This window comes from Gopherus evgoodei, chromosome 1, assembly GCF_007399415.2.
Source record: "Gopherus evgoodei ecotype Sinaloan lineage chromosome 1, rGopEvg1_v1.p, whole genome shotgun sequence".
NCBI classification, from domain to species: Eukaryota; Metazoa; Chordata; order Testudines; family Testudinidae; genus Gopherus; species Gopherus evgoodei.
This window is the reverse complement of record NC_044322.1, coordinates 205,685,750-205,707,799: the sequence shown is the minus strand read 5'-3', so window position 1 is coordinate 205,707,799 and position 22,050 is coordinate 205,685,750. Positions and strand designations below refer to the sequence as shown.

The 22,050-nt window shown below is 45.9% G+C and overlaps 1 protein-coding gene and 1 long non-coding RNA gene across 5 annotated transcripts; one reads left to right on the top strand and one right to left on the bottom strand.

Moving 5' to 3' along the window:
• Positions 1–4,897: 4,897 nt before the first annotated feature.
• On the bottom strand, positions 4,898–16,704 carry LOC115646624. Its single transcript, XR_003999084.1, has 3 exons — positions 16,635–16,704; positions 12,482–12,565; positions 4,898–5,051 (listed from the first exon to the last, which is right to left on the bottom strand). It is a non-coding gene; the product is annotated as an uncharacterized LOC115646624 (long non-coding RNA).
• LOC115646609 lies at positions 7,477–21,861 on the top strand. Of its 4 annotated transcripts, none has more exons than XR_003999080.1 (4): positions 7,477–7,581; positions 8,841–8,920; positions 17,045–17,509; positions 21,734–21,861. XR_003999080.1 is itself a non-coding variant. In XM_030552633.1 (4 exons), the coding sequence occupies exons 1-4, from the start codon at positions 7,515–7,517 to the stop codon at positions 21,736–21,738; spliced, it is 678 nt and encodes a 225-aa protein (XP_030408493.1). In that variant the 5' UTR covers positions 7,477–7,514; the 3' UTR covers positions 21,739–21,861. The 4 variants fall into 4 exon arrangements, 2 of the variants coding, with proteins under 2 accessions (XP_030408493.1, XP_030408505.1); XM_030552633.1 differs by lacking the exon at positions 8,841–8,920 and adding an exon at positions 19,405–19,545; XR_003999076.1 differs by lacking the exon at positions 8,841–8,920 and having other exon boundaries at positions 17,045–17,607.
• The last annotated feature ends 189 nt before the right edge of the window (positions 21,862–22,050 follow it).

The window sequence follows — 22,050 nt, the reverse complement described above, 5'->3', positions numbered from 1 at the left end:
CGGTCCAGCCCCGACTCCGTCCCCTCGCTGCCCTTATTGGACCCCTCCCCAAATCCCTGCCTCAGCCCCGCCTCTTCCCCAAGCGTGCCACATTCCTCTTCCTCCCCCGCCCTCCCACCACTTGCCGTGCAAAACAACTGTTTCGCGGCACAAGCGCTGGGAGGAAGTGGGGAGATGCAGGATTCAGCGGTGCGCTCAGGGGAGGAGGCGGAGGTGAGCTGGGGGGGCAGGGCAGGGAGCTGCGGGTGGGTGTAGAGCACCCACCAATTTTTCCCCGTGGGTGTTCCAGCCCTGGAGCAGCCACAGAGTCGGCGCCTATGATGAGGATGAGAGTAAATAAAAAACAACGGTAATGGCTGGACTTAATGGTTTTTAGATTCAAGCACACACAAGAGCTTGCTGAAGATGTGTTCTCTGAGGGAGCAATCATCATGAATTACTTTATTCGGTAAGTGTTTTGATATACCATTCATGCTCTCCAGCTTTTGGTTACATCTATGACAGATTTTGGTTGCACACTACACTCTGCCAGATTAATGCATATTCTTCCCCTGGTCTCTTTCTCTCCTGGCTAACTCTCTGTCCTTTCTCACACAGCCCTTTATTCCTGGAATATTCCTCTTGATCCTAGGCATTTTGGGTGAGATTTTCAACAGAGTTACACGCTCACAAATGGGGCCAAATGTTCAGACATGCTCAGCACCCAGCAGCTCACAGAGTGATGCTTGCAGTTAGATTTTCAAAAGAGCTCAGGATGTGCCTTCCTCCCAACCTCATAGACTCAAAGACTCATAGACTCTAGGACTGGAAGGGACCTCGAGAGGTCATCGAGTCCAGTCCCCTGCCCTCATGGCAGGACCAAATACTGCCTAGACCATCCCTGATAGACATTTATCTAACCTACTCTTAAATATCTCCAGCGATGGAGATTCCACAACTTCCCTAGGCAATCTATTCCAGTGTTTAACTACCCTGACAGTTAGGAACTTTTTCCTAATGTCCAACCTAAATCTCCCTTGCTGCAGTTTAAGCCCATTGCTTCTTGTTCTATCATTGGAGGCTAAGGTGAACAAGTTTTCTCCCTCCTCCTGATGACACCCTTTTAGATACCTGAAAACTGCTATCATGTCCCCTCTCAGTCTTCTCTTTTCCAAACTAAACAAACCCAATTCCTTCAGCCTTCCTTCATAGGTCATGTTCTCAAGACCTTTAATCATTCTTGTTGCTCTTCTCTGGACCCTCTCCAATTTCTCCACATCTTTCTTGAAATGCGGTGCCCAGAACTGGACACAATACTCCAGCTGAGGCCTAACCAGCGCAGAGTAAAGCGGAAGAATGACTTCTCGTGTCTTGTTTACAACACACCTGTTAATGCATCCCAGAATCACGTTTGCTTTTTTTGCAACAGTATCACACTGTTGACTCATATTAAGCTTGTGGTCCACTATGACCCCTAGATCTCTTTCTGCCATACTCCTTCCTAGACAGTCTCTTCCCATTCTGTATGTGTGAAACTGATTGTTCCTTCCTAAGTGGAGGACTTTGCATTTATCTTTATTGAACTTCATCCTGTTTACCTCAGACCATTTCTCCAACTTGTCCAGATCATTTTGAATTTTGACCCTGTCCTCCAAAGCAGTTGCAATCCCTCCCAGTTTGGTATCGTCCGCAAACTTAATAAGCGTACTTTCTATGCCAACATCTAAATCGTTGATGAAGATATTGAACAGAACCGGTCCCAAAACAGACCCCTGCGGAACCCCACTTGTTATACCTTTCCAGCAGGATTGGGAGCCATTAACAACTACTCTCTGAATACGGTTATCCAGCCAGTTATGCACCCACCTTATAGTAGCCCCATCTAAATTGTACTTTCCTAGTTTATCTATAAGAATATCATGCGAGACCGTATCAAATGCCTTACTAAAGTCTAGGTATATCACATCCACCGCTTCTCCCTTATCCACAAGGCTCGTTATCCTATCAAAGAACGCTATCAGATTAGTTTGACACGATTTGTTCTTTACAAATCCATGCTGGCTATTCCCTATCACCTTACCACCTTCCAAGTGTTTGCAGATGATTTCTTTGATTACCTGCTCCATTATCTTCCCTGGCACAGAAGTTAAACTAACTGGTCTGTAGTTTCCTGGGTTGTTTTTATTTCCCTTTTTATAGATGGGCACTATATTTGCCCCCTTCCAGTCTTCTGGAATCTCCCCCGTCTCCCATGATTTCCCAAAGATAATAGCTAGAGGCTCAGATACCTCTTCCATTAACTCCTTGAGTATTCTAGGATGCATTTCATCAGGCCCTGGTGACTTGCAGGCATCTAACTTTTCTAAGTGATTTTTTACTTGCTCTTTCCTTATTTTCTCTTCTAAACCTACCCTCTTCCCGTAAGCATTCACTATACTAGACATTCCTTCAGAACCTGCCGAGTTCTTTTGAAAAAAATGGCTGTGGCTACTGAGCTCACTTGAAAAGCTGGTCCCATGCAATCACATTCTTCTTTAAATGCCTCCTGAAGCCATGGGCTCATTGGTCGAATAATGCTGGGCCAGGAGTAATTCTCTCCACCACTCCTGCCTGACTGGTAGATTTTACTCCTTCAGGCTGTAAGTATATTAATAGCATATCCAAAATAAATAAATAAATGAAACAGTAAAGCAACCAAGACTTGTGCATAACAAAGCATATCTCATACTGTTTTACTGTTTTATAACCCTCATCCTTCTCATGTCCCCCAGCCTTTGTCTGTCATCTCTTACTATGGTCTAATTTAGGGCCAAACCCTGCTCCACTGAAAGCAATGGGAGTTTTGGCATTGTGCCACCTCAGGTTGTGATCACATCAACTTTTGGGAGGGGATATGGGCAAGCGGAAAGAGTATTGGACTGGGACTCAGGGCACCTGGTTTCTATTCCTAGCTTGGCCACTGGATCATTTTGAGCAAGTCACTTTGCCGCTCTGTGCCTCCGTTTCCCCATCTGTAAAACAGGGATAATAACATTGACCTACTTTGAGATGTACTGATGAAAAATGCAATGTCAGAGCTTGGTGTTTTTAATTATTATTATTATTTTGCTAGTGACTTCAATGGGAGCAGAATTATGCCTTGTAAGTTGCAAATTCCTTAGCAGCATGGACTTGTTTAAATGTCTTTAAAAAGCCATTCACAACTATCATACTTGATGTGTCTCCCAAGTAGACACATTTGATATGTATGTACTTTAACTATGAAAGTAGAGAAACACTCTCACTTCTCTCTCCTTTATGCATGAAGACATCCTCTAGAATCAGGTGGCTGTTTCTCTTGATTATTATCTTTATATACTATGTGTATTGCACTAGCACTTAGGAGCCCCCGTCATAGGGCCGAGACCCCACTGTGCTAGGTGCTGTACAAACTGTAGTTAATTGTTCGCTTCACTCATTGTTAAGTAATAAAATATGTAAATACATAGCAAAAAAAGAAAACCAGCTTCTTTTCACTATCTGAGGTCAGTAAAATAAACAAAGAACGCAAACAGCATAATGAAAAGTAGGTTAGATTTTTAGTACTTTCAGTTCCAGCTGAATGTGTTAGTATTAACTCAGGTAAGGCATATTCTTAATATAGGTGTGTCTAATCAGTATTCTTATCAATAAAGACCAAAATTTCCATAATTTCAGGCAGTCAATTTTGGGGACCCCTCTGGAGACAATTCCAACTGATTTCTGTTGGAACCGTGGAGTGCTCAGCATCTCTGAAAATCAGGCCAGCAGAGGTTCAAGCTGGATGCCCACAGAGGGACCCAACATTAGTGGGCACATTTGAAAATACATGCCTTTTAAATCCCTACATTATAAACACAAATTGAGCAGCGTGGCAGAGAGGAAAAATTCCAACTCAGTGACCAATGGGTCAATGAGAAATTGCAGGGGGCAGAGATGCCTCCAATTGTGGGCAATGGAGAGCAATGTATCAGACATGTAGTCATTCAGGACCTGGTGAATCAGGGGGGCTTGAAACACAGCAGACCATGCAGGGGGCCTAGGTGTTTCAGGTCAGAGGCATGTCCAGTTGCAGTGGCCAGTGGTCAAGAACTGAGATGCCGTGGCGAGGGAGGTGTGGGATACGATGAGTCATAGGGTGAGGCCGGTGTGTGGTTATGGGCAGAATGGGATACAATGGGTCTGGGAGACTGGGATTTGATAGGGAGATGCATGGCGAGTACTGTGGGTCTTCTCCTCTGTGACTTCTCTGCCCCAGGGTCCACAACCCCCATCCTGGCTTATGGAAGGCAATAGTCCTGTTACCTGTTGGGGGCTCAGAGGAGTCTTGGCAGGTTCCATTCCCTCTAGCTTCAATCTTGGGCCCAAAGGCCAGTCCTGCCAGAACACAAGTCTCCCACCTACAGCCTGTACGTAGGTGCCGTCTCTCGGCAATGAGCAGGGCTGCTCCTGCCAACTCCCCACAAACACCTGGTGCACGTGCGTGGCTCCCTCTAGCAGCCGTTAGCAGCCACTCCGTGTTCCGCCCTCCCCTGCCCAGCCAAGCTCGGCAGCCATTTTGTTTCCTTGATTATTTGTGTAAGCAAGTAGTGGCAAAAGGTTTACACATGTACTTTGCACTTGCCTCGCTTTAATTAACCCCACCCCCACAGGGCACAACCCCCTCAGACTTCACCCTCCCAATACAGCCCCTCTCCCCACCCAACCCCCAAGGCACAGCCCAGGAGGGGTGCAGGCACTGGTGCTTTAAGAAAAAAACACCAAATATCACAAGACTCATAATAAAATCATGAGATTTAGCAACAGCTGATCAATTCCTTGTTCTCAGGTTTAGAAATTGCTGGTACATCTTTTTTCTCAGGAGTAACAAATTTATTGGGAGATGCACAAACAAAATATGAATACAGGATAAGGTAAGCATAAACAACAACAGTGCAATAATGATTCAGCATGGACTACTCCTTCAGGGCACACACAAGGTTTTTATGTCTCAGTACCACTTCCTCAAATTTGGTGTTTAACTCCTTTATATGATCATCAGGATTCCTAGTTTTCTGTGGGAAAAAAAAAAATCTCTGATAAAAAACCATAGAAATCCATGTTTTTTTGTGATTAAAATTAAATGCTGAACTTTAGTTTCCCTGACCACAATATATATAGGTATCAGTTGAACACAAAGTTTTATTGATATACATTAGAACCACATTTTTCCAAGCCTTCATTATACATATTAACCGAACAACCGTCAAGGTCTGACAGCAGCTGGGCTCCAGCTGACCGCCCAAGCCTTCACCGTGTGGGGGCTGACCATCCGAGCCCTTGCTGCTATCAGTCCTAGGCGGCTGGTGGTTCAGTTAATATGGAGAGCTGGATATTGGAGGCTTGGATAAATGGGGGTTCTATTGTATACGTTTTTATTTTTTCACAAAATGTAAAAATTAAAGCGTCTCTGTAAAAGGTAAATTCCACATTTTTCTGTGGCAAATGCATTTCTAGGATCCCAGACAATATTTCCTTTTGCTCATCATACAGCATCATGCAGAGCCCCATTGCAGAAATACAGGCCTCCAGTTTTAAAACGTCAGTGTGGACTTCCACTCCTTCCAGTTCCAAATGATTATTTGTCAAAAGGGACAAATCTTCTGTGCTGCACCAGTGCTTGGAAACCTAAGGGCCCCCTTGTACAGCAATAGGCAGTGTTATAGAGTTGCAGTCCTCTCTAGTTCTAGGACACCAGACAATCCAGTGCTGTAATTCCTCCTCAGGGCTCTTGGGTTTCCCCAGAGAAACACTGAGATAAAAGAACATATCCGGATGGACCCTGTACTGACAACAAAGCTGCAAAATGAAGATTTCACAATTATGTTTAGAAGCTTAAATCATGAAAGAAAATGTTGCCTTTTTCAGCTCTTTGAAAACACTTGCAGGGAACCTTTTGGAGCCATCATCCATCTGTCTAAATATCAGCATAGTATCTGGGCACAACCAGAGGTGCTGGAACAATTTTTATAGTGGAGGTGTTGAGAGCCATTGAACCAAACTTTACACCCTGTATATGAGGGGAACCACTTCAAACCTCGGGGTGCAGTAGCACCCCCAGCACCCCTGCTTCCAGCACCTATGAGCACAGCCCAAAATTAAAGCAAGTAAGCAATCACTCTTAAACCTGTAACCTCCTACATAGTATCGGGTCACCAGATTTGGGAAGCCAGGAACTAGGATATGATGTGGAGTTAGGGGAATGAGTATGTGAGAGTTTGGGTGTCATTGTCTTAAAAATGATACCACTAGAATAGTCAACAGGAGTGTTTAAGAAACAGGCCTATAATAATAGCAATACAATTCAATAGCACTACAGCTTTCTTCCTCAATCTTTTTGTACCCTTCTACTACAAAAAAAATACTCAGGCTCCCTTACTGGAAACTTTTAAATGGATGTGGAACAGAATCTTCACCAGACCATAACAGTACGTTCCCATTCATGTGAAGGATATTGAGGAATAGCCAAAATCTTCAGCTATCATTGCAGAAATAGGAAAAATAGCCAGTGGGCTTCAAGAAAGCCTCACTGGGTCCGCAATCCAAGAGCTCAGGGAAGAGCTGCCAGCCAGGCAGCTGGCATGGTGTGTCCACCATGCAGCTATAACACTGCCAGCAGGATCAGTGAGTACTGAGTGAGCTGTTGCAGAATGTGGAGCTGGCTATTGGAGTTAGGGTGACCAGACAGCAAGTTTGAAAAATCGGGACGGGGTGGGGGGGTAATAGGAGCCTATATAAGAAAAAGACCCAAAAATCAGGACTGTCCCTTTAAAATCGGGACATCTGGTCACCCTAACTGGAGTTCTTCCCATAAAATAGTGTTGGACCAGTTCCTGTGTGAAAGCCTGGCTTTACTTTCCACAAACAACAAGACAGTACCCTAGTCAGCTTTGCAGACAGGTCTGCTATTTTCAACCCCCCTCCCCATTCTCAGGGGATATAACCCATAACCAAGCTTCAGTTAACCAACAGTTAACACTAACCAACCTTTGGTTAATCAGGATTTCTACTACACTGAAAAAAAATACTTTGGGGGGATATATTTTCATCACAGGCGCAGCACATATGGCCAGATTTTCAGAGGCACTGAGTAGTCACAACTCCCAATAAAAACAATAGGAATTATGGAGGCCCAGCTGCCAAGAAATCCATTAGGGGCTCAACAGATAAGAAACCCTCTACTGAATAAGCACTCATCAGCTCCAGGTTCCGGTGCTGGTGTACACAAGTCCAAAGCAATAAAGAGAATAATAGTTGTGTCTCCCACCCCCCTATTGCGACAGCATGGAAGCCACTATAACAAGTTAAAATGTGGCAGTCAGCCAGGTAGCATGCTGCAAACTTGAAGCTGTGGTAACTTTAGAAAGTGTGACTTTCACTGGTCAGAATGCGAACTCCTGTTGCAACAGCAGAGATTTTTTTTGCCCATACGATCTGAGACACAGGCTAGGGCAAATTGACTATATACTTCAACAGCTATGAAACAGCAAGCTGGGAAATTCTACGTCTACACAGTGCCTCTTCTCCTGTTCTCCTTGTGGATGGGTAAGTGCTGATCTGCTTAAACATCTTCCTTAATCTGGATGAGTTTGGCTTATTTCTGAAATTTGGTTTGTGAGGCTTTTTTTTTTTTAAGCCATTCTCCCCTAAAGACTTCTCAGGATACAGAAGGAACTTTGGGGTCAAATTCAGTACTGGATTTTGCATTGAAAAAAACACATTCTTGTTTATAGATCCACTCCTATTTACCTCATAGGCATTTTTTTTGCATTTAATCCCAAAGAGGAAATGTATCTTTCCATTTCCATTAGTTCTCAAGAAGGCTGAGTATGTACCTTCATTAGTAGAAGCTTTATGACTTGTTTGTTTTTCTGACATATTAGCTATCCAGTGTGTTCGCAGAACAGTCATGAATATTAATTTTCCAAAGCCAACCTCAGCTAAAAATTCTCATAAATTAAGCAGAGGTATATACAGTCATTTATCACTTAATTATAGAATTTAGAGGTCAGTTCCTGGAATGTGATGCGACGGTATTGCACTGGATTGCTGGCAGATCCCAGCTGTAAAGTCAGCATAACCAGTTGCTGTAGTGTAGGGGAATTCTCTGATGGTGGAGACCTGGCATAATGAGTTTTTGCCACTCCCCTCCCAAATGTCCACTTAGTAGGTATGGCCAAAGGAATGGGGGCATGACCAGGAGACCTATACCCTGTGCCAATCTCCAGCTACCATTTTAGTTCCTTGAGGTTGTTTGCATCTGGCGTAAGTTAAAGACGTCCATAGGCTGCTCGGATTTATTCCAGGGCAGTGGTCCCCAACATGGTGCCTGCGGGCACGATGGCGCCCGCCAGAGCATTTACGTGCACCTACCTAGTGCTCAGCAGGGGAAAGAAGCCATGGCCCTGTGGTTGCCGGGGACAGAGAACTCCAGGGCTGCGGGCGCCGGTGTTCTCTGTCCTCGGCAGGCATGGGGCTGCAGCTTCTTTCCAGCTTCAAGAAGAGAAGCCGCAGCCCCACGCCTGCCGGGCACAGAGAACTCCGAGGCTGCAGAGAAGCCGCAGCCCCGCGCCTGCCAGGCACAGAGAACTCCAGGGCTGCAGGTGCTGGTTTTCTCTGTCCCCGGCAGGTGCAGGGCCCGCCTAGTGCCCAGCAGAGGAGAGATGCCAGGGCCCCCTGCCTGCTAGGGACAGAGTACTCCATGGTTGCAGGCTGCGCAGCTTCTCTCAGGCTTCTCCCTGCACTGCCCAGAACTGCTGCCAAAAAAGAACAAACAAACAAACAAAAATGCTCCGCCTCTGCAGAATGGACCGAATGCTGCCCCGTAGCATGTGCTGACACAGGCACCTGCTTGCTCCACTGGTGCCTGGAACCAGCCCTGTATGTGAGTATTCTTCCTGCACTGATACTGCTGCTTTCTTGTGCTTTGCAATTTATTATTTTTTTAACATTTTGCCCCAAAATGAGTGGTTCAAATAAGAGACGACGTCCCTATTATTTCAACCCAGAATGGGCAGAATATTAAATATGATGTTTTTCGTATTATTTAATGTACAAATACAAAATAAGCCTTGAAAAATTGTTGGTGCCTGCCACACTCTTCTGAAAACATGAATGTGCTACTGGCCACAAAAAGGTTGGGGACCACTGCTCCAGGGAGTAGAGTTTGGGGTAGCGCAAAAGTAAACTTTATTTCATCTTTGAGCCACCCCACCCCCTTTAACCTGCCTTGTGTGCTCCTCAGGACCCGGCCCTAGATACGAAAATCTCAGCTTTATATTAAAATTACTTATAGATTCCCTAATGCATTACTCCTGGCCCGAGAGGATTGTCCCCTGCACTATATTTCCCAGTGCATTGGTCAGCCTAATTTTAAGTATCTTAAAAGCAAAAAAACACAGAGCTTGTCCCTATCGGGGAATCAGACCTGACTTCCACATGACAGGTGGAGATACTCATCTCTATACTAATGAAAAGAATGGAATAAAAAAAGCTTAGTGGCAGAGTCAACAAAGCATTTGGCAAGAAATATTCCTGGATGCCAACATAAGGGCATCGTCTATTTAAATATCAATGAACTAGTCACTTCCCAGTTGCGCAACATGGAAAAAAAAAAGTCTGTGCTGTGACCTTCACAGTGACGATCCAAAACACAGCTGGCACTAGAAGATACAGACCACTCTTTTGGGTTCTGATTCTTAGTGATTAATTGCAATCTCAGTGATGTATATTGAGACAAAGATATAGGATCACAACAGATGACAAGGTCAGTTATATCAAGGTGGAAGTAAAAGTCATGGTGAACAGGGATGATGTTAGAAAACACAATTAATGTGCAGTTATGATCAGAAAAGTGCCAATGTAAAAATGGTACCTTCTTACTCCGTAAATGGAAAATAGACAGTAATCATACTGCAGATGGACATATGAAATAAGGTCTGGTCTGCACTTGAGACCCATATCAGTATAACAATGTCACTCGGGTGTGAAAAATCCACACTCCTGAGCGACGTAATTATATTGACCTAGCCCCCTGTGTAGACAGCGCTATTTCAGTGGGAGAGCTTCTCCTGCTGACATAGCTGCCACCTCTCGGGAGAGCTCTCCTGTTGGCTTAGAGCATCCTCATCAAAGTGCTACAGTGGTGCAGCTGCATCGGTTTGTGTGTAGATTTGCCCTAAGAGTAGGATACTCCAAATAGATAGGAAGAAAGAATGGCTATTTAATGACAAAACAATTCGGATGTCTCCTGAAAGCCGGCATGCAGAGGTGCTCACCACTCTTAAAGCAACAGTTCATTAGTGAGACAAGGCGGATGCAGTTATATCTTTTACTGGGCCAACTTCTTTTGGTGAGAGAGACAAGCTTTTGTGTTTATACAGAGGGCTTGGCTACTCTCGAAACTCCAACGTGCAAGTGTGGTTGTGGCACCAGCACTGAGAGAGAGCTCTCCCAGCACTGCCGGTACTCCATCTCCCCGAGGGGATTAGCTTACAGCGCTGGGAGCCACGCTCCCAGAGCTGGGGCACTGTTTACACTGGTGCTTTACAGCACTGTAACTTGATGCGCTCAGGGGGGTGTTTTTTCACACCCCTGAGCAAGAAAGTTGCAGCGCTGTAAAGCGCCAGTGTAGCCAAGGCCAGAGCTCTTCCTCAGGTCTGGGAAAGGTACTCAGAGTGTCACAGCTAAGGACAAGGTGGAGCAGATAGTTTAGCATATGTAGTTAGCACATGTTCTAAAGGACCATTCAAGGTGAAGGGGTCAATTAACACCTCTGTAGTTATAGGACAAAAAGTCCCTGGAGTGGGATTGGAAGGCTCACATCTAGATGCAGTGTAGACGCACCCTGAAGGACCTAATTGTACAAGGCTCTTTACATTTCTCCTTGACCCCTCAGCTACTGAAGGGTATCTTTTCAGCAGCTGGGCTACCTGCTGCTTTCTCCCCTAGGGAGTTCCCTCTCAATCATATGTTTTTTTGGGGGAAGTGGGCAGGCAGGGATAGTAGAGCGAGATAGTAGAGAGAGCTCCAGGAACTCCTGCTCTTCAGCACTTCCCAGACTGTAGCTGTCCTCTCTCCAACTTCACTCTCCAAAGCCACCTTCATACACAAGTCCCTTGCACATGTTACTGCAGACTCTGTTTGCAGCAGGCCTGGTGCTACTGGGGAGGCAACGGGGATATTTGTACCCCCCACCACAATCTTCAAGGAGCCCCAAATTATTGTCAGAAAGACCAAAATATACACAAAGATATTCAATATTAAGCAGTGGAACTGCAGCCAATTGGAGAGTCTTCATCCTTTATCTATATTATAAATCACAGCAAAATACAAACACATTTTACTTTTAAAATATCTTAAAATCCAATACATTCCACAGATCTAATTAGCCCTGGAAGGTGGTTTGATTTTTAAATAGCACCATTCAGTCATCCCCGCTCCCAATAACGAGCCCCTTGAACCAGTCCTGGCGGGTGGTAACTTGCTCCTGTTGACCCCCCCTTCCCCTAGGTGGGTGGGGAGGAGCATACTGGGTGGAATGACCAGCTTCCTGTCCTGATCCCTCCCAACCTTTTCTGCTCTCCTCCCTACACTTGGTGCTGGATCCCAGAGGAATGCTTATGGAGAGGAAGTGGGGTGTAAGCTACAGCGCTGTATCTTGCCCCTGTTCCCTGTGCCTTCCCAAGCTATAACCATATATTTCACCTCCTTCCCCCTTCTAGAAGTGGGGATAGAATGGGACCCTACGTATAACTATGATGATGCCTGTATTTATAGTTCTGAAATCCTGGGAGATAAACTCTTGGTACAGCAGACTTTAACCACATGCAACCATTTTGAGAGATTTTAGGGCACTCCTCCTATTACAATGCATTCTGATTATGGCCCAAGGCAGCTTTTTACAAGCAAGGAAAGATGGCTGACTCACTGGCATGTGGCATTGCTATCCCTCATGATGTTATGATACTGACAGAGCAAATGTATATCAAGGTTCAGAAAATGGCAGAAACTATGAAGATAACTTGCATTTATAATCATTGTTCTATGTTTCAATAACACCTTTCAGATTGCTAAACATTTTACAAACTTTCCTACCTAACTATATATTAATCTTTTTCATCCGCCACTGAAATGCAGCCACCTCTGGGGTGGAATGTGGCAGCTGTTTAACAACACACAACAACATTACAGAACAGTTTGGGGCAGGAAGTGAAGGAGAATATCTTTCCCATTGAAATGCCTCTTAATTCCGAAGTGCTTTATAGGAATCCTTAAAATATGGCCTAACTCAGCACTGACATGGAGCTCTGGAGTGGAATGGGGCAGCTGTTTGACAGAGAACTCTCACTGTTAGGAATAGGAAGTAAAGAATATTGTTACTAACTGAAATGGCTTTCATTCTAAAGAGCTTTACAGACTGCATGTACAGTGATTACTCACTCACCACAGAAATGCAGCCACCTCTGGGGTGTGACACAGCAGCCATCTTGCATGGTGACATGAGGCAGCACAGAGTGTGTTAGCCAATCTGGAGCAAGAGAACCTGAGAGAATCACAGCTACTGTATATATCTCGTTGCCTCAATAAAAAAAAAATCACTTTTATATTCATTACAACTGAGTCCTGCCTCTTCTATATCACAAGGGGACACTAGTTCAGTGGTTTAAGCATTGGCCTACTAAACCCATGGTTGTGAGCTTGATCCTTGAGGGGGGCCACTAAGGGAGCTGGGGCAAAATCAGTACTTGGTCCTGCTAATGAAAGTAAGGAGCTGGCCTCAATGACCCTTCAGGGTCCCTTCCAGTTCTAGGAAATAGGTACACTCTCTTGGGGGTAAGGATAGCTCAGTGGTTTGAGCATTGGCCTACTAAACCCAGAGTTGTGAGTTAAATCCTTGAGGGGGCCATTTGGGGAACTGGGCTAAAAATCTAGGGATTAGTCCTGCTTTGAGCAGGGGGTTGGACTGGATGACCTCCTGAGGTCCCTATGATTCTATGCTGTGCTACTACCATGCTGTTCTCTAGTATGTGGACTGCTACCTCACAGGCAACTGTTTTGGCTGTTGTACAGCACATTTTGTAAAGCATTTCAGAATGTAAGCACCATGTAACTGTTTAACATTGTTTAACATTGGTTTTGTAGCCAATTAGGATCTTTTACAAACAACTACTTTGTACTCTCCCCATCTTTGTATCCATCTGTTGCCTCACACACAGGCTGTAAGGTTTTTGGTGCAGGGCATGAATCGTCTTTTTGTTCTCTGTTGTATAGCACCTGCCATAATGGGGGCCTATGACTGGGCTCACTAGTCACTACCATAACACAAATAATTAATATTTCTAATTTCTAATATTAATATATTTCTAATTAGAAACTGTCATTGTGCCTCAGTGGGTCACAGCTGAGAATGCCAGATTTAGGACAAACTGCTGAGAAATTGGGCAGACTCAGCCCAAACTGGTGGTTGTTCTCTCATTAGTTTATACCAAGCCAGTAACAAAAGTAAACGTCTGTCTCACCACACTGGTTAACAGGAAGTAAAAAATGCAGTTTCCTTAGGCATTCCAGCCCTAGTCTCACCACCCAGATGCTGGACTCTATGATGAGTGGTTATTGAAAGCCAATTTACTCAAACATAGGGTTCATCTAATCCTAAGAGACCAGCCACTTAGCCAGGTCAATATATAACTCAGATCTTACCCAATAACTACACTGATGCCAATCCTTTAGTAACTAAAAACTAAAAGTTTAGTAATAAAAGAAGAAGAGAGTTAGTAACAGTTACTAGATCATATACATACAAATAATTGCAAAGTTCTTATATCAGGTTTGTAGCAATGATGATATACACTGCTAGCTTGTAAAGTCTCTGGTAACTTCCAAAAGATTGGAAGGTCCTTGGTACATAGTTCAAAATACTCTTTTTAGTTGTAAATCCAGAGAATCAGGACAGGAAAGAGGAAAAATGGAGATATCTCAGGGGACTTTTATATCCCGTGCCTGGTACCTGGAAATTTACTGTCTCAAAAAAACCCCCAAAAGCTCACAGCCCAGTTTGTGGAAAGTTACTCGCTCAAGATGGAGTCCAGGGCCACATGAGCATATCACATGTCCTTGCATGCTTGGCTACTCACAGTGGCAGCTATTGCCCATATTCTTGCTGAGGAATCCACAGGCAGGCTTACTGGGTGGGATGAGTTTCTTCTATGGCCCATTGTTAGAGTGAAGTGTCCTTAGTCGGCCATCAACACATAGCTGTCTGGCCTTGATGTAAATCTTATCTGGTGGGTGTTACCCATGAATACAACATATGTGTAAGCTACCAGTGCATAGCTAATATTCATAACTTCAGATGCAAAGATAATACACGCATATAAACAGGGTAATCATACTTAGCAAATCATAACTTTTGCATTGACACCTTACATGACATACTTTCTCCAAGATTTGTTGCATCTGTATAAAGTGGTAATATCAATGATCACTTGATCATTGCCTGTTAAGTTCACTCCCTCTGGGGCACCTGGCATGGCCACTGTCGGTAGACAGATACTGGGCTAGATGGACCTTTGGTCTGACCCGGTACGGCCGTTCTTATGTTCTTATGAATAGTCATGGTCATATCCAATCATACAGCATCACATAAACACAAAAGAGATTTTGCGTGTGTGCGTGTGTGTGTGTGGAGAAGCCACTCTGATTGATCACTCGTAACCTGGAGACTAGAAATTTGATTCTACTCTGCCTTGCACCTTGGGTCATCATGTTCAGCTGTGCCCAGTGAGGGCAGCATGAGGATCAAATACTGCCAAAGGAGAATGATAGCATTTGACATCCTCTTAACAAACTCTGCACTCTGTAAATGGCAACAACAGTCTCAAGGCAATGGAAAATCAGCCCCTCGCCACATAATGTCTTGTATTCCATGACATTCTGTAGGTGGTTCTTGGGGGAATGGGAACTGTCTTTTTAAGAAAATAAAAAATATTTTAAATATGGATTCTAAACCCTCTATTGCTGTTTTGTTTTCGTGCTTGGCACTCCATCCAGTTGTTCCAGTTAGGCATTTCAGAGGGAAAAGATTCTTCTTGTTTTGTGCGCTGAGGTTTGTTTCCAGAAATGAGGCACACTCAGCTGTCCCAGAGCTCCTGGCTGATTGATACTATGATTAGCAGCAGCCCGGGGAAATGCGGTTTGAAATCCCTGCAGAGCATCTCTACTATTTATACGTATAAATAGCAGCAGGGTAGTGCTGCCTCTTCTCTGGTTTTGAACATAACCCTGGGTACTGTCAACAGACTTGCTAATAAACAGATAAAAGTCTGTTGGCAGTGTTCTTGAGTACCTCTTCTGTCTTTCAAGATGCCAGCTGTCAAAACAGTGTGGGACACTCGGATACTGTCGACTTCCAACCTTCATGCCGTTGAAGGAAGGAGACCGTGAATGGGCTGATTATCAATCACCTTTCTGTTGAGCAAATATCAAAGCAGGTCCCATCCTTGTCCTTCCTGCCATGACTCATAAAGGAGCTATCTAATATTATTTAGCTCGGTAGCCTTCCTTGTTAGGCTCTCTTGGCTGGTTGAACTCTCTTCTTCCCTCCCTTTTAATTTCTCATCTTCAGTCATTTTGTTGCCTCTCACCTCTGACCTGTCCTCAACTTTGCCTGGTGCACTTAGAGTTGAGGGCAGTGTGGATAAAAAGCAGGTTCTCCCAGGTAGAAATTGGGCAGATGATGTATTTAAAAGTTAATGAGAGGGAAATACGAGAGTTGTGGGAAATATTCACATTCACCCTTAAACTCATTTGAACAGACACTTGGGCTGGAGGTTCCATCAGTTCACACACAATTGGGCCAAGATTTTAAAAAATGGTTGCCTAAACTTAGGCTCCTAAGTCCATATCTAGGCACCTAAGCGAGTGACCTGCTTTTCAGCTGTGCTAAGTACCTAGCAGCTCCCACTGCTCCACTATTAACTAGGGTTGCCAACTTCCTACTCTCACAAAACCGAACACCCTTGCCCTGTCCTCTACCTTGCCCCTTTCCTGAGTCCCCTCCCCCTCTTTTGCTCACTTCTCCCCTACTCTCAATCACTTTCACTGGGCTAGGGCAGGGGGTTGGGGTACAGGAGGGGATGAGGGCTCCAGCTGGGGGTCCGAGGTCCAGGGTGGGGCCAGAAATGAAGAGTTCAGGGTGCGGGAAGAGGATCCAGGCTTGGGCAGGGGGTTGGGGTGTCGGAGGGGGTGAAAGATTCAGCTTGGGGTGCAGGTTCCAGGGTGTGGCCAGAAATGAGGGGTTCAGGGTGCAGAAGGGGACTCTGAGCTGGAGCCAAGGGGTTCGCAGTGCGGGAGCAGGCTCAGGGCTGGGGCAGAGGGTTGGGGTGCAAGAGGGGGTGCGAGTTCTGGGAGAGAGTTTGGATGTGGGAGGGGCTCAGGCTGGGAGAGGGGGTTGGGGTGCGGGGTGTGGGTTCCAGGAGGGGACTCAGGGCTGGGGTAGGGGTTGGGGTGTGGGATCTGGGAGGGAATTAGTGTGGAGGAGAGAATTGCAACCTGGGGCAGGGTTTTTGGGGTGCGGGCTCCAGCTGGGTGGTGCTTACCTCAGCCAGCTCCCGGTCGGCAGCAGAGTGGGGCTAAGGCAGGCTCCCTGCCTGCCCTGGCTCTGCACGGCTCCCGGAAACAGCTGATATGTCTGGATCGTAGGCACAGGGGCAGGCAGGCGTCACCCCTGCAGCTCCCATTGGCTGCGGTTCCCAGCCAATGGGAGCTGTAGAGCTAGCACTCGGGGCGGGGGCAGCATGCAGACCCTCCCTGGCTGTCCCTGCAGCTAGGGGCTACAGGGACATGTCGGCCGCTTCCGGGAGCCACGCAGAGCCAGGGCAGGGAGGGAGCCTGCCTTAGCCCCACTGCATTGCCGACTGGACCAGAGATGCCAGGGTCCCTTTTTGACTGGGCGTTCCTCGCAACCCTACTATTAACCTCAAAACCGTTCATCTTTCTCTCTGTGCAGTTGTCTTCATTTGTGCAGAAGATGCAGCAAAAGAGAATGCAACCATCACCCTCAACTCTCCTGCTACGGCACCCACCGCGGTGCTGCCCCTAGTGGTGACCACCCCTGAGCCGTGGCATCCATTTGTGGCTCAGATTCCAGCCAAGGAGAAAGCCAAAGAGGGCGAAACTGTGGCCCTGAATTGCCAATTTCACAGTCCCTGGGGCCCATCCCTGAGCAAGCTGACAGTGAAGTGGTACAAAGTGGATGAAAAGGGGCAGAGGGACCTACTGGAGAACAATGTGACTGTCTTGACAAACTACTCCAGGGTTTTCATACATGGGAACTTATCCCAAGGAGATGCCTCCCTGACTATCCTCAATGTGACAGCCAGCGATCACGGCATTTATTTCTGCCAGGTGACACTGTCCAGTGGGAAGGTTGTGATGGGGAGTGGTACAAAGCTCAGGATCAGAAGAGCACTGGGTAATGTTTTGTGTTCATTTCAGTTCTTTTTTTTCGCCCCTTGAAGTTGGTTTGTGCACTAGTAGATGGAAGAGGAGGCCTGGAGCTGATACTAATAGGTAAAATAACTGTGACAGTATAGAGTATGCCTCTCACAAGATATTGGCCTTTGTCTGGTGAAATCTCACATTGTTTGTTTTGATAGCTTCATTAACACGTCATCCCCACAACATGTGCTTTATGACCAATGTAGCTGCCTTTCCATCTTTCTGGGGCAGTGGAATGCATCAGTTCAGCAATATGCTTGAATGAAAGGGACCAGAAAATGAGGCCTGGTCTACACTGCAGGGGAGGGAATCAATCTAAGTTACGCAACTTCAGTTTTGTGAATAATGTAGCTGAAGTTGAAGTACTTAGATCTACTTACCACAGTGTCTTCACTGTGGTAAGTCAATGGCTGACCCTCCCCCATCAACTCCGCCTACGCGTCTCGCTCCGGTGGACTGAAGTCGACAGGAGAGTGCTCAGCGATTGATTTATCGCATCTAGACTAGATGCGATAAATCAACCCCCCGCTGGATTGATTGCTGCCCATCGATCCAGTGCGAAATGTAGACATACCCTGAGAGAAATCTAACTCACAATGGACATTATTTACCACAAAACTTGTTCCTCTTAAAACTGATCTAAATAAATCAGAGCTTTGGAGATGGAAAAGATCTATTAGGTTGACTAGTCCACCTCTTGGCCAAACTGTGTATCAAACTACAAGGTGGTTCCCTATAATACATTCTCTTGGCTATGCCCACACTAGTTTTCGCATGTCCTCATCTTTCTTGGGAGGTTTTTGTACATTGTAATAGATTTCATGTTAAGACATTTTTCCTGAAGCTCCGCCTAATGTTTGCCTTAACTCGCTTTAATTCCTTTATTCTTGTATCTCTCTTAAGCAATTCCTTTCCCTCTATTCCATTCCCTTCTGACTGTCCTTTCAGACAAATTCTTCCAGCACTTTGCTTTCCTTCTGTCCCATTTTACATGGTTGTAAAAGAGGTCCATTGCAAAGGCCTTTAAACTAGTGACACTGCTGATAAGCTGCCTCCTCTGCATGTAGGCCCTGATTCAGCAAAGCATTCAAACAGATGCTTATCTTAAAGCATGGGGAACAACCCTATCACTATTCTGCAAAGGATGCTTAATTTTAAACAGATGAGTGGGTCTTCCTAAAGACACACTTCCTCTTGCTGTTTCTCTATTCTCCCACCCTCCCCAGATCAGAGACCTTCTATGTCCCCAACCAATACTCAGTTCCAGTGAATTCTGAACCAGAACCTCAGGATGTAATGATCCCAAAGAATGTGGAACTGTCACATCTCTACCTACCAGTCAAGTGGTGGTGATTGCCCCCAGGTCCCAGTGAGAAACAAATGTCTTCAGATCTTACCCCTCTTTGGTGCTATCTCCTTTGGAAAGTTGCAGAAAAGTTACAATACTCAGAATATTGCAAGGTATTCTTTACTGTTTGCTCATACCTTACAAGTACATGGAGAATACAGGGAGATCCCTATAAATGCAGCCTGATTCATAATTCACTATCACCTCACAGCATAGTACAGCCTACAGCCCTGCACTGAAAGAAATCAGCGTGCAATATACTGTCTCCAGTCCCTATAGTGTATTGCTGCTTCCTGCCTATGCTGAAATAAATCCACATGATCTGCAGTGGACTATACTCTCTCTCTCTCCTGTAGAGACCTGCAGTTTCTTGCCCATCAAGAAATCCATATAATCTGTATCACAGTAGGCAACATCCTCAGCAAGATACTGTAGAAATCAGGAACTTCGCCTGTGTACTATCCTACATGGGCATATAGCTCCATGTAATATGTCTTGTGTCACTGTGCCTCTTTCCCCAGGGTTGTTTGGCATAGAAGAATCCATTGAAACAATCATCGGGGTTGTAGCAGTCGGTATAGGAGGTTTGGTGGTTCTGATTATAGTTCTAACTCCTCGGTTGAGGAAGTGTCTCCTGTGCATAAAACAAGCACCTCACCAAGGTATGGAGGAGACAGTGAATTCTCGGATCAGTTACTATAAAAATATGAACTTCTCATAAAACACAGATAACATAGAGCATATATGGTGATCTATGCCTGGGCAGGGCGAAGCCAGAGGAAACTCTGGTGGAGGTCCGTAGCGGTCCTGACCTGCAAATCAGTCGTCCGACCTGGGTATAGGAGCGAAAGACTAATCGAACCACCTAGTAGCTGGTTCCCTCCGAAGTTTCCCTCAGGATAGCTGGCACTCGCGCGCTTCCGCAGTTTTATCTGATAGAGCATATAGATTATTATTAGGGTTGGAAGGGACCTCAAGAGATCATCTAGTCCAACCCCCTGCTCAAAGCAGGACCAATCCCCAAATGGCCCCTTAAGGATTGAACTCACAACCCTAGGTTTAGCAGGCCAATGCTCAAACTCCAAAGTACCTTTAGAATTCCTGCAGGTTTAACCACTTAGCAGTCACAGACTGGGCAGGGATCATGCAAGGAACAGGATAGCTGGACGGTTCTGGTGAAATCCAGTGACAAAGACAGATGTATGGCCTTGGCTACACTAGCACTTTACAGCGCTGCAACTTTCGCGCTCAGGGGTGTGAAAAAACACCCCCCTGAGCGCTGCAAGATACAGCGCTGTAAAGCCTCGGTGTAATCAGTGCCGCAGCGCTGGGAGTGCGGCTCCCAGCGCTGCAAGCTACACCCGTAAGGGATGTGGTTTACGTGTAGCGCTGGGAGAGCTCTCTCCCAGCGCTGGCACTCCGACCACACTCACACTTTAAAGCGCTGCCGCGGCAGCGCTTTGAAATTTCAAGTGTAGCCATACCCTAAGTCTGTGTCTGGTTTTCAGACAAACCTACGCTGGATGTAACAGTCTGTGTGGACACAGCACATCATTCACCTACAAAAAACTTGGAAGGATTGGCTTGCCCACAAACTCCCACACAAAGGTACATGTTGAATAGACACAGACCGTTCAGAAATACTGAGTTGTCTTCAATCCCTTCTCCTGCCCCCTTCAGTCTGAACTACCGTTCTTACCCTCACCCTAGACCTTACATGCAAAAGATCACAACAGTACAGAGGGCCAAATTTTCAAAGCTGCTCACTCCTGCTTAGGCGACAAAAGAAGTGGCCAGATTTTTCAAAAGTGCTTAGCTAAGTATCATAATAGGAGCTGAGCACCTCTGAAAACCTTATTTATTTGGCCAAATGGGAGCTGAGCTCTTTTGAAAAGCTGGCCAACTGTTGATTCTGAGCACTTCAGAAATCTGGCCATGGCTACTCACACACACCTGCCTTCAAAGCAATGCTCTCTCTCTCTTTCTCTCTCTCACACACACACACACCTTCCCCAAAGCGATGTGCGCCCATACACACTTGTATACCTGTTCCTCTAACCGTGCACACACATACACACCTCTTCCTCTAAAGCAGTGCTGCCACCTTATGGTCAGTCCTAGAAAGGACTCGCAGTCAGCACACTGCTGTTTCATTCCACTCTGTTGAATATTAATTACCACCGTGACTGACCACCGTGTGGCCAACCTGAGCCAGAGAAAGAGCCAGAATTTACCAACGTACATTGCCAAAGAGCCACAGTAATACGTCAGCAGCCCCCCATCAGCTACCCCACCGCTCCCAGCACCTCTTGCCCACCGGCAGCCCCATGGATCAGCACCTCCCCCTCCTCCCGGCACCTCCAGGTCAGCTGTTTCCTGGCATGCAGGAGGATGGGGGTGGGGGAGAGAGAGGCAAGGACAGTGCAGGGTGAGGGGAGGGGGCGGGAAGGGGTGGAGTAGGGGCAGGGCTGGTGGCAGAGCCAGAGGTTGAGCAGTGAGCTTCCCTCCCTCCCCCACTTCCGTCACATTAGAAAGTTGGTGCCTGTAGCTCCAGCCCTGGAGTTGGTGCCTATGGAAGGAGCTGCATATTAACTTCTAAAGAGCCGCATGTGGGTCCAGAGCCACAGGTTGGCCACCCCTGGCCTAAGTCCTCTGTCTGATTCTAGGAATAGCTCCCCAAGTGGTAGCCCATTTTGCTTCAAGACTTTGCATTCCAAACTGCATGAATGGGTAGACTTCACTAACCCATTTGTTTCTATGACGCCTATGACAGTTTAGTGGTTGTAGGATACTTGGCTGTGTTGTATTATATCCGCATCACTCACTTGTTCTTTCTTCCTTCCTGCACAGCATAACTTGAGCGGCATGGTTACAGAAAATACCAGAAGACTAAATAGTTTCTTCCATGTGTGTCGTAACTTGTCACATTCTGTGAACCAAAAGGGGCAGTTTTTTGAGCTATCCATGTGTGCTGTCTATAGCTGAAATAAAAATGTTTGTTTCAGTACAATTCAGGACATGCTGACTCTTTACTGTTGCCTTTGCATACACAGTAGTATGGTCAACTTCCTAATATAGCATGCACCAGGGGTTCTCAACCTTTTTCTTCCCCCAACATGCTATAACAACTCCACAGCCCACCTGTGTCACAGCAACTGTTTTTCTGC

Bases quoted from the DNA above. Each gene is read 5' to 3' on its own strand.
- LOC115646609 (XM_030552633.1), top strand. From the start codon at position 7,515: ATGAAACAGCAAGCTGGGAAATTCTACGTCTACACAGTGCCTCTTCTC. The intron at 7,582-17,044 runs GTAAGTGCTGAT...CTCTCTGTGCAG, and splicing joins CCTGTTCTCCTTGTGGATGG to TTGTCTTCATTTGTGCAGAA. The intron at 17,510-19,404 runs GTAATGTTTTGT...CTCTTTCCCCAG, and splicing joins CAGGATCAGAAGAGCACTGG to GGTTGTTTGGCATAGAAGAA.